The sequence below is a fragment of the Bidens hawaiensis genome, unplaced genomic scaffold (assembly GCF_021521415.1).
Source record: "Bidens hawaiensis isolate Kalapana, Puna unplaced genomic scaffold, B.hawaiensis_p1.1 tig00034608_1, whole genome shotgun sequence".
Classification (NCBI taxonomy): domain Eukaryota; kingdom Viridiplantae; phylum Streptophyta; class Magnoliopsida; order Asterales; family Asteraceae; genus Bidens; species Bidens hawaiensis.
The window spans coordinates 33,789-45,656 of NW_027495981.1; the positions used below are offsets into that span (position 1 = coordinate 33,789).

An 11,868-nucleotide genomic window follows, 5' to 3' on the forward strand; every position below is an offset into this window, starting at 1 on the left:
GACTCAGAAACAGTATTCACTCAAAAAGATGACGTGTTTATAAATAAGTCATATTTTATTAATCACAAGAATCTGTTATTGAAAAACTCACGCCACTCATCAATAACCCCTAATTATCGGTTATAATCATTTTTCATCCCAATAAATACACAATATTATTTTCCCTAACAGAAATGATTAAAGAAAACTCTAAAAAAATGCATGAACATAGACTCATGTCCAGGCTTAAGTGAAGTTAGTGAAGCAATTGCTGCAATTGGGTTATCATCTTTTAAGGCCCCATTATTTAAAAGTTGATTTGGGCTTGGCAGTTTAAAAATGCTTGAAGATGTATGGGCCAATGGGCCATGTTCCCTCACTAAATATTGGGGATCAAAAACTACATGCTTTTAAATAAAAAAAATGTAAATTAAAATAAATTAATTATATGAACAAGCAGACTTACCTGCTATCATGCTCATACTCTCCTGAAAGAAAATGATTCTAATTAGCTTCAATCCAAATAACATACTACTGAGACAATATAAACTACTAAACTACTAACCTAATACATATTGTAGGAAGGAAATATAAATATAGTGTACTTAATGTATTTTTAAGGTTAAAGAAGAAAACAGAAACTACCAAACCTGACTACATCTGTTATTGTTTCACATAATCATCATCATTCAAACTTTTTATTCAAGATTCATCATGCTTTCAACATCATCTTTTGCTTATAGATTAAATCTTGTTCTTTAATATTTTAACTTTTTGTATAAGATCTGAAGAACAGATGATCGATTTTATTATTGAAAATGAACGAAAAACCTTGTTCTTGTTCACTAACTATATGCAACATAATCACAACACAAGAGTAAAATCTACAATTAGATGTGTGACATTGTATTAGTGTATATTCTCCATTTTACTAACACTTTAGGTAGTTGGTTAATATCCTTAAAATCTGACTTTTGGTAGATAAAGAAATATTACCAATGATGATATGAAATATGTACCAAAATCATAAACATTATTCCCTCCCTACCTACCAAAATTGGACTTCAAGTTACATCTAAGGGGTCAAAATCAAGCAATTAGCCAATTAGAGATGTACCACCCACATGAAGGTCATGTAACACCAACCCAATTCATTTCATCTGAAATTACACATGTTACATTGTGTTATAAACCCACAATTCTTTCATCCAAACACAAACTCACTAACCAAAAATGTTGTGGATTACTAGTATTCTGGCTTGGACCTGCCTTATGGTAGCGGTTTCCAACGGCCAATCGCCTGCAGTTTCACCAATAACGCCTGTCATTGTACCGCCGCCTTCCACCACCCCACTTCCGCCAACACAACCCCCGCCCGCCACCCCTCTCCCGTCCCCATCCCCTAAAACCCCTCCCGCTTCCACCCCATCGGTCCCACCACCTCAAATCCCACCACCACAACCGCCAGCGGCTCCACCCGTCACCCCACCATCACCGCCATTGCCTGCCCCAACGCCGCCACCGGTGGTCCCACCATCTACCCCACCACCCGTGATTCCGCCACCAACGGTCTACCCAGCACTGGCACCAACAACCCCACCGCCGGCACCAGCATCACCACCATCAGCACCAACTCCACCACCACCAGCACTAGCCCCAACACCGGTTAGCGTGCCACCAGCCCCAACACCCGACACGAGCCCTTCCCCTGCACCAGCTCCTAGAAGACACAGGAGGCATAGGCACAGGCACAAGAAACATCATGCACCCGCACCCGCACCCGCACCAGTGGCTAAGAGCCCACCCGCACCACCAACACCTACAGATTCTGATGATAGTGCACCAGCACCATCACCATCACCAACACTTAATTTGGTAAGTTTCCAACACATTTAATTCACACATAATAAAATGTCACGTTACATAAAAAATCACATAAAATCCTTTAAATTGCTAACCTTTTGCTTTCTTTGATCACAGAATAATGCAAGAACTCTATTTCAAAAGGGAGAAAGATTTGGATTTATTATTGCTGTTCTATCTATTCTCATGATTTAGCCACATAAGATCTTGAAGATGCATTGAGAAGATAGAGAACATGATTTCAAAAAAACAATTTTTTTAAACAGAATGGTGATTGTGTCTTTCTACATTTTTTCCTTGTGTTGATTTTTCCATTGTATAATACATTTTCCAATATAATTCTTTTAAATATAGTTGCAAAAGTTTAAAAGACTACCTTTGCATTGGAACCATTTGTATATAAAATCTATATCAGTAGATAATACAAGCCAAGACAGATGCTTCATACTTCTTTCGTTATGTTAAGAACTTAAGATCGATCGATATGAAATGTTTCCAAGCCTGAACGTCACTTGCATGTACCGTATCACAATTGATTTCGTTTGATGACCGTGAAGCCAAGTCATATGTTCGGTTGTCTTTTGAATTGGCATATAAATTCGAGTCTAGGAGTAATCAACATGCATGCAAGTTAAGACCGAATTAGGTGATATATCATTTATTGTCTTGTAATGATATTCACTACACACATAAATAGCATGCAATGGTTTGAACAAGCATAAATCTTTAGACGTAATAGGCCAAGTTCTTATTTTAAACAATTCTTCTTCTCATGAAAGTTAATGATCGTCTCTCACCCTCGAGAAACATATCTTTAAAGACATGATAACTAGTTTTATGTCAAAGCAATCTTTCTTTGCATTTTAAATGAAAACAGTATTTATTAATAAACTTCAAAGATTTTCTCCAACAATTTCACTTCTTGATTGCTTAATCTTCTATTTTTGTCACAAAAACGTCCGGTTACCGGAAAAAAATCAGACGTGTAGAATAAATCACCATCAAAGTTTGCAAAAAGTTTTAAGCATGCCACATACTATAAAGTGTAAGATGAGACTCTTAAGCAGGTGTAACATTGTTCTCCTAGATCTCTTGCCATTAACAAAAATAGCATGTGTAATTAACAGAGTTGACTTCATAAAACTATAAACTACTATGTGAAACAGTTAATTCGTTTAAAACATGTTAAGGTGACCCAATTCTTTTAATGAGATAGAAACCGGGCAACACGCATGGAGGTTTTTGTCATTGCACTTTTAGTCGTAAAAGGCGAACTTTTTACAATATCTGTCTTAAATATAAAGTTTTCTAGTAGTACCCTCCCTTGAGCCTAATTCATACCGAATTTGTGGAGAACATAAGCCATTCTAACTAATCACAGAAACAAATTATTAGACAATACGCTGCAGGGTACGTGATAATGATAGAACCAACCCCATCTAAAGTAACTCTTATGGCATAGATAGAATTAGGCGCACGTTCATGGAAAATTTCCACTTTTGAAGGCGTTACAGGCGTGATTGTCACACTTAAGACTAGGGATGAGCTTGGTACAGTACCTATATCCGTACCTGTACCCGTACCAAAGATCAATAAAAACATGTATGGTACGGGTACGAGTATTGGTACGAGCATTTTGGTACGGTACTCGTTTTCTTACCGCTTTGATTTTTAATTTCCAAATCTTCGACAATCTTGAAACCAGTAACAAACAACATGAATTAGTTCGGGTACCGGTACTCGTGCAAGTATGTGACGGCTACCATAATAGTACAAGTATCAAATTGGTCGTTGATTTAATGATCAGATAGTATTGAAGAACCCTAATCAGGTCGTTGACTTTAAGTGATATGTTTGTTTGTTCGAGCCTTAGATGTTATATTATTTAATATTGAAGAAGCGTTTGGTACTTGTTCAATAATAATATGGTTGGAGAATTTAATTTATATATTAATTGTGCCCTGCTTGCGGTGCGCGCATATAATGTATATATGTGTGAACCCTCGGGTGGGCAAAAGTAAAATTGCACTAATTTTGACGTTATTTTACTAATCTCGTGAAAATAACGTTAAAAGTGATGGAAGGTTAATCAGGCATCATGTGGTGGCGTTGATAGTCGAAAGACAAGGGTACATGCACCAATCAGCCAGCGTCCCGATGATTGAGTGCTATGTGCCTTATGTCCAAGGCTTGATGCAAAACTAGTATAGAGCCGGGGGTCTCACCGGAAGCAGCCTCTCTATCCCCATGGGGTAGAGGTAAGGCTGTCTACATCTTACCCTCCTCAGACCCTACCATAGCTTTGCTATTGGTGGGATATACTGAGTACGATGATGATGATGATGATATTCCAAACTGGTACAAAATACCAAATGTATCGGTACCGTATCCATACATGTACATGATTGTACCAGTACCAAAATTCAACAAAAACGACAGCCAATACCCATACTGAATATGCTAAATCGGTACGGGTACGGGCACAAGTACAAGTATTTGGGACAAAATACTCATCCCTACTTCAGACCCTACTGGCTATATGGTGGTGGCGGTGAACCAACATTCTTTTGTGGAGGAGGTGCTTGCTTTCCATCTCGTATCACTAAAACCGCATTCTTTGATGGTCGAGGTGATTGATTACCAATTGTGAGTTTATTAAAAAAAAAGAAAAATAATAAAATGAGTGCTTGCAAATAAGATAGACATATACATACGTATATATAGAGACAGAGTTGGATGTGGGGGCTCTTTTTATAATAATAAGATTTTATTTAAAAAGATTTTGTTTTTTAGTTAAATTATAGAAATGAAGAAAAAGGTTCTAATATTGTGAATGCTCTTGATTCATATCTACTTACGCTGACCGGATGATGAGATGATTAAGAAGAAGGAAATCAAGACCAGAACAACCACATGCCTCTTCTTTTCCATCTTTCTATTTCGGCTCCAATTGCCTGCAATGACAGAATATTAATATATTATTAATACTTTTAAGGCAATTAACAAGGTTGCAAGCCACATATATAGATGAAATTGTTATGAACCGGACCCGAGCCCGAATTAGTCCAGTTAAGACGGCCCACAAACTCACAGGTCTCATGATATAATGAATATGATAGACGTGTGTGTTTGATCTTCTTTTCTCATCCCCAACTCTAATATCTGATCTTCCCATCTCCCTTTTCTTAGTGTTTATGATTTCTTTGGTTGTAATCTCGTCATTACTTTGATTATCGAACGAACCTGGTGACTGATTTATGAATTCGACTATGTTTTAGTTGTGATTAAACATCATATCACTTCATTTAGGGCTGACAATTTATACACGAGACACGAATACACGACACGTACATACACGACTTTAACAGGTAACGGTAAGGTCTTAACAGGTTTCGTGTACTAAACAGGTAGACACGAATTTACCTGTTAATTTTCATGTCTAAACAGGTAAAATACCTGTTTACCTAAGTACATGGTTAGATTTTTATAATTAAATATATATATATATATATATAATATTATAATTATAAACTATTATTATCCATTTATCCCCAAACCCTAACTCCCGTTTCCACTTTCACGTTTTCAAACCCTAACTCACTTCTCCATCGCCGCCACCACTTCTCCGGTCAAACCTCTCTTCGCCCGCCGCCCTTCTCTAGTGATTCCTCTGCCACCACCTCTCAGCCGGCACCACTTCCTCACCGGACTTTCTCAGTTTCACCTCTCCTTTGTCAGAGCCGCCGCCGCCCGCCGGTGCTTCCTTCTACTTAGTAATGTTGCTTGATAAAACTATATGAATATGCCCAATTGTCCATATGATTAATATGACTAATTGACTATACTTATTTTGTGTGTAGGTTTGATTGTTTGCTTGCTTGGAATTGAAGATTTGAGAAGAAAGACCAATTGGAGCTTGGAAGTTTGGAACTTGATGTTGTTTGATTAGAATTCGGATGCTTTATTTTAACACTTTTATAAACTTTCAACAACTTTTGTTTGCTTCATGGATTTATGTTTTATTTTAAAATTGTTAAGAATCATGGATTTATGTTTTATTTTAAGACTTTTATGAACTTTTGATGACTTTTATTTCCCTAAACAGGTTGTCAAATATGTGTTACTAAACAGCTCTTATCGTGTATTATCGTGTATTACAGGTATTAACAGGTTCGTGTTCGTGTTTAGGATACAGGTACACGAAAAGTTTTCGTGTCGTGTACATGTATACCCATTTCGTGTTCGTGTCTTATCGTGTTCGTATCTTATCGTGTACTACACGATATGCCAGCCCTAACTTCATTGGTGCTTTCATTTAGCCTTAGCATCGATGGCTTTGGAAGAACTCATTCTGGAACATCCACGATTACCTCGTTTCTCTGGTTCTAATCCCGACCTATGGATCTCTCAAGCTGAACGATATTTTCTCTTTTACGTTATCTATGAGGATGAGCGTTTTCCCTACATCATTGAGTCATTTGATGATGAACCATTTTGGTGGTTCAATGGTTGGCATCGGAGTTCAGACTTCATCACTTGGAATGATTTTACTACTGCAATGATTAGTCATTTTACTACTGCCCTCCAGGTGTTTGATGAAATGCCGGATAGTATTGCAACTGAAATTGACAGTGAAGACAATCAAACCATTGATTTTGCGGTATTATCTGTCCAAACTGAATCAATAGTTATTGTTAATGAGTCATACGGGGTCAAGGATGCTCCCATCGATACATCAGATTATGTTGTTGGGATTGGACAAGTTATACCTTGTCTAAATGTTATTGATTCTTATGTTGACTCCTTAGTTATGAACTCCTTTCTGTGGAACCCGGGTTTGCTTATGAATCCTGTTCCGGTATCTTCTAGGAACTTTGGTTTTGATCTCGGTCCCAATGTCGTTATCACGCCTTATTCTACTCACGTTATTCACATTACTCGTCAATTTGGTGTTGACGACCTACTGGTTCACCATAATCGACTTGCTACTGATGACGATTGCTATGAAGTTTTTTCGCTAAGCCACAATGTATTAGTTGACGAGTCACCCGCGGTTCGTAATTCCACTTTCAATATTAATTTTGGTACTGTGAATGACTCGTTTGACATTTCGGAGGGCCCGGTCCAACAAAATCAAAATGGTGGTACCAAGAAACAGGTTTATGTTTTGTTGCTAGTAGAGTCTATATTGACAAGTTTTCCAATCTAGTCAATGAAGCAACTGTTACAATGATGAGACGTCAACAGATTGCTAAGCAATTTCTACAGGCAAGACCGAGTTGGACTGATAAGTTTTCTCCTACTGTAACTGTAGTGTTTTAAGTTCCAAACGATGGTTAAAACCTTTAACTGGAATGGAGGAACAAGATGACGAAATTACCAACCATTGCTATGACACCAATTCAGGCTATAGCTGGTACTCAGTATACGATGTCAGTCGCAAATAATAATACTTCCCTATCATTGATATGCACACTGGTGTGATTTTGTCTAATTCTAACTTTAAACAGTCTACAATTCGGATGCCAAATTTTCAGGTTCTCGTAACTCAAGCTCATGGCATGGTGGGCCAAGTTCAAATTCGCCTAATGTTTGATTTTACAGTTGAGTATCCATGGAAGCCACCATGGTGTTCTTTTTGTTCCGCTTTTGGTCTGCAGACGGCGGCAACGACCGTTAACAGTTGATGTTACTCTTCATTTCCCACCGATGAATCATGAAATTTTAGGCATGAATTCAACAATTAATAACCACAAGTTTGACAACGAATATATCATGTCGGACCTAAAACAGGAGCCACCAATCTCATTGCTAGATTCCCAGGGGCAATATCGGAACAAATGGTCAAAAAAGGATCTGTTACCAATAAGCATCCTTCTTCAGAGGTTAAACATCTTAAGCGTACAACACATAATGCCAATGGTACCACTGCTAAAGTCAAATATCACTCATCCTACAATCCAGAGGAACAACCATATGGAATTCAGAAGATGGGTACATTTGGAGAAAATATGGACAAAAACAAGTAAAATGTATTGTTTTCCCTGAAAGCTTCTACAAAGGTACACATCCAAGCTATGGTATGGAGTAAAAGGACATATTTAACAAACATTAATATTGCACACTTTCAAACAGAAGGCATGGATTGGTCATATTCAACATCAATGGCCACTAATAATTTTTATTTATTATCACACACTCTAATGTTTTCATCTTTAAACACTAATTTTGATATTGGTGGAGAAGATGGGATCTACATTGCAACAGGAGATGACGTTGAAGAAGATAAGTCAGATTTGAAAAAGGAAGAAAAAAGTGAGCTTTTTACCACTCGATACAAACATGGTAACACGAGCTATGCAGGGACCGAGAGTGGTTTTTTGTATTGATTGTGAGTGTCTGGTTCACCCGCTAGCATCATTTGCAGCCCTGTATGGACATAAGCCGCTCGAACTTTTAAACGCCCAACTTTTGGAACGGGTTAATGCTCTATTTCCAGCCAGAATGAGTGCAACGCAGGCAGGTAATTGGACCAAACGTCTTATTTTCTTCTTCACAACTTTACACCTTGAGGACAAGGTGAATTTGAAAGAGGGGAGTAATGTTATGAATCGGACCTGAGCCCGAATTAGCCCAGTTAAGACGGCCCACAAACTCAAAGGTCTCATGATATAATGAACCGGAGGAGAATAAAGGAGGGTAACGAATATGATAGACATGTGTGTTTGATCTTCTTTTCTCATCCCCAACTCTAATATCTGATCTTCCCATCTCCCTTTTCTTAGTGTTTATGATTTCTTTAGTTGTAATCTCGTCATTACTTTGATTATCGAACGAACCTGGTGACTGATTTATGAATTCAACTATGTTTTAGTTGTGATTAAACATCAGATCACTTCAGAAATCTTTGTTCGACTTCTATCCATGCATCATGTATTGTTTGAATAATATTAATGCTATATTGTTCTAGTAAATGGAAACTACCATTGTAGACAATCTTCACCTTTTAAAGTCAAAGTTAGTCAGTTTAAACTCGCTCAAAATCTTTTAAAAAGAACAATTTACAACTATTAACCAGTAATTTTTTATTAAAAAATATGAGTGGTTGAATTAAAATTGTGGCCCCACCTCTTGAGCCCTTACCCGTTAACACTTAAAAGGGGTAGCACTCAAAGCTCACAGGGACTCCCTACCCTTGATGTCCTAAGCAAAATAACTCAAAATTGTGTCACCCCACTAGAACGAGCCTTGGGAGATGAATTTGTGGATTAGAAAATCAAACTAGATATTTTGGGAAAAAATTTAACTTGATAATTTGGGGATTATCCCTTTTTGTATAAGCCCGGTTGGAAATATGAGTCTGGGCCCACCTGTTCAGGTTGTGATCACTTATTGGAAGCAAAACCCTCGACTAACTCTTTGAAATCTATGGTATTTAAAACAATATTGCTCTCAATAGCAATAATCAGTTTTGAGTTATTTTCTGGTTATAATAAAATTCGGTTTTACATATATTGTTTGTTAATTATCGTTTATCAATCTTGATTTAACTCGACTAAGAAAGACGCAATTTTTCATGAGTTTTATGACAGATGTATCATCTGACCACTTTCAGTATCACCTCCTGCAATGGTTCTCCGATTATCTCACTCAACAATTCCCGAAGCCAAATAGCTTGACATGTCGTGGTTGCGGAGGCAACCATGTATTTGACTTCAACACGAAGAAAGAGCCACAATACCTTGCTTTTCTGAGCGCCACGTAACATTTGCAAATTTTGTTAGTATATAAATTTTTTTTGTTTGATCTGTTTGAATTTATTTTTATATGTTTTTGGATACATTTGTAGATAGAAAAAATGAAAATTTTAAACTTTTTAAAAAAGCACATACGGTTGATTTGCTCCCCTAAAACAGTTGAAAAAGGACGGTAGTAAACAGCCACATTTAATAGTTAACTTTATTACTAGAGAAGCATGTGTGGTCCTATATGTGGAACCAAATTAGACAATATATTGCAGGGTACGTACGTGATATATATTGTGATAATAATACAGCCAACCCCATCTAAACTAACTACTACTCCATCACTTATCACATATATAAATAGAATTTGTTGCACGTTCATGGACAAGTTCCAGTTTGTAGGTGTTACAAGCGGGATTGTCACGCTTCAAAGCTCCATAGTTGAGGTAGGGTTTGTTACCCTTGTTGGCTATATATGTGGTGGTGGCGGTGAACCGAAATTATTTGGTGAAGGATTCTGAGGAGATTACTTTTCCTCTCGTAGCGGTAAATCAGCATACTTTGGTGGTCGGCGTGATGGATACCCGATTGCATGATGGTCTGTTTGTAAGAGCATTATTGTCATGCAGATTTGAGATTTAATCTACCTATATCCACACTTTCTGTATAATATAGAGAAAACAATTAAAACAACTCTACAGTTTGTTTTTTTTTTTTTGTTTTTTTTTGGTGAGTTTATTAAAAAGCAGAAAATAAAATAAAATAAACTTTTGCAAGTAAGTTAGACATATAAGTAGAGTGTTGGATGCCGGAGCTCTTTTTAAGATAAACATATTTTTTTAAAAAAAATTGTTTTTTAGATGAATTATAGAAATTAAGACAAAGGTTTCAATATTGTTAATGCTCTTGATTCATATCTACTTACAATATCAGCCACCGTCTTCGTCACCGGATGATGAGATGATTAAGAATAAGGAGATCAAGACCAGAACCACCATACATCTCTTCTTCCCCATCTTAATGTCACCGGATTATTAATATTTTTTTAGACAATTAACAAGGGTGCAAGCCATATATTGTAGGTGACATTATAAAAATAACAAGACACATTATGAATTGATGTTTTGCTTCTATATTATTTAATTCTATTTTATGAAATCTTTGTTCGACATCAACACAGCATCATGTATTCTTTGAATAATATCAATGGGCGACACCGAGTCTTGGAGGATCAAGTAGTGGGCATGATGAATTTTATTATTTATTTGTTTCGTAGTGCTTTGTACATATACTTGTTCACTAGGGGAGTGTTCTATTCTTTTTAATCATAATTTGGGCTTTCTCACTTAGCAGTTATGTAGTGCACCCCTTTAATCAATCCAGTTACACGTAAAGCGGTGAGTTAAAATTTTAACAAAACATAAGCCGACATTAAATGCGTGTAATCGAGTAAACTACCGTCTCTCATCTTTTGTGGTTGTTTACAAAAGCGGCTCTATGGTTCTCTCTTATAAACTACAAATCATTTGACAAAGGACAAAGGACTGGATGTGAAACATGTTCTTGTCATTTTTTCGATAGTAAAAACAACAAATATTAAACGTTTTTTTTTCCTACATTTTGATGAAGCTAGGGGAAAAGAGAGCATCTTGGCCGGTGAATAAGTTTTTCCTACTCAAATCTCTATTTGTGGTGGCGAGATACACATTTCGAAATTATATATTATATATTATATTGTTTCAGCAAATGAAAACGACCACTTTAGACAATCTTCATCGTTTAAAGTCTTCAAGTTTTTATCTTAGCCGTTTAAACTCGGTTCAGATCTTCTAAAAGGAGTAGTTTACAATTTACAACTATTATCTAATCCTTTTTATATAAAACCAGAGAATGGGACCCTGTGTTGCGGCGAGACATGACGGGACTTGGTCGGTATTGATTTTGTACGTCACAGTATCGGGTCTGTCGGCAATGGCACAAACAGAAACAACCTGCGTTTTAATTTTAAATCGAAAATCTATTGATTTATTATTCTTTGACCATTAATAGAATCTTTTTTAAAATAAGCCACCAACAATAACCTCAACTATTCATATGAATTTTACAAAACCATTTACTTCAATATTCAGTTTTTACGAAAAATCATTATATAATATTCAGTTTTTACAAAGTCGATCATTATTATATATAAGAAAGTCATATAATTAGCATTGTATGCACATATATGAGTTCCTCATATAAATTCAAATGAAGTGCCATTTTTTACGGTTTCCAGCGACCA

At 36.5% G+C, this 11,868-nt stretch overlaps 1 protein-coding gene across 1 annotated transcript; it reads left to right on the forward strand.

Annotated features, from left to right (window-relative positions):
* The first annotated feature begins 1,212 nt into the window (after window positions 1-1,212).
* On the forward strand, window positions 1,213-2,037 carry LOC143586320 (uncharacterized). Its single transcript, XM_077067883.1, has 2 exons — window positions 1,213-1,854; window positions 1,960-2,037. Exons 1-2 carry the CDS (start codon window positions 1,213-1,215, stop codon window positions 2,035-2,037), a joined length of 720 nt encoding a protein of 239 aa, XP_076923998.1.
* The last annotated feature ends 9,831 nt before the right edge of the window (window positions 2,038-11,868 follow it).

Coding starts and splice junctions, on each gene's coding strand:
- LOC143586320 (XM_077067883.1), top strand. CDS start 1,213: ATGTTGTGGATTACTAGTATTCTGGCTTGGACCTGCCTTATGGTAGCG. Junction 1,855..1,959: donor CATCACCAACACTTAATTTG/GTAAGTTTCCAA, acceptor CTTTGATCACAG/AATAATGCAAGAACTCTATT.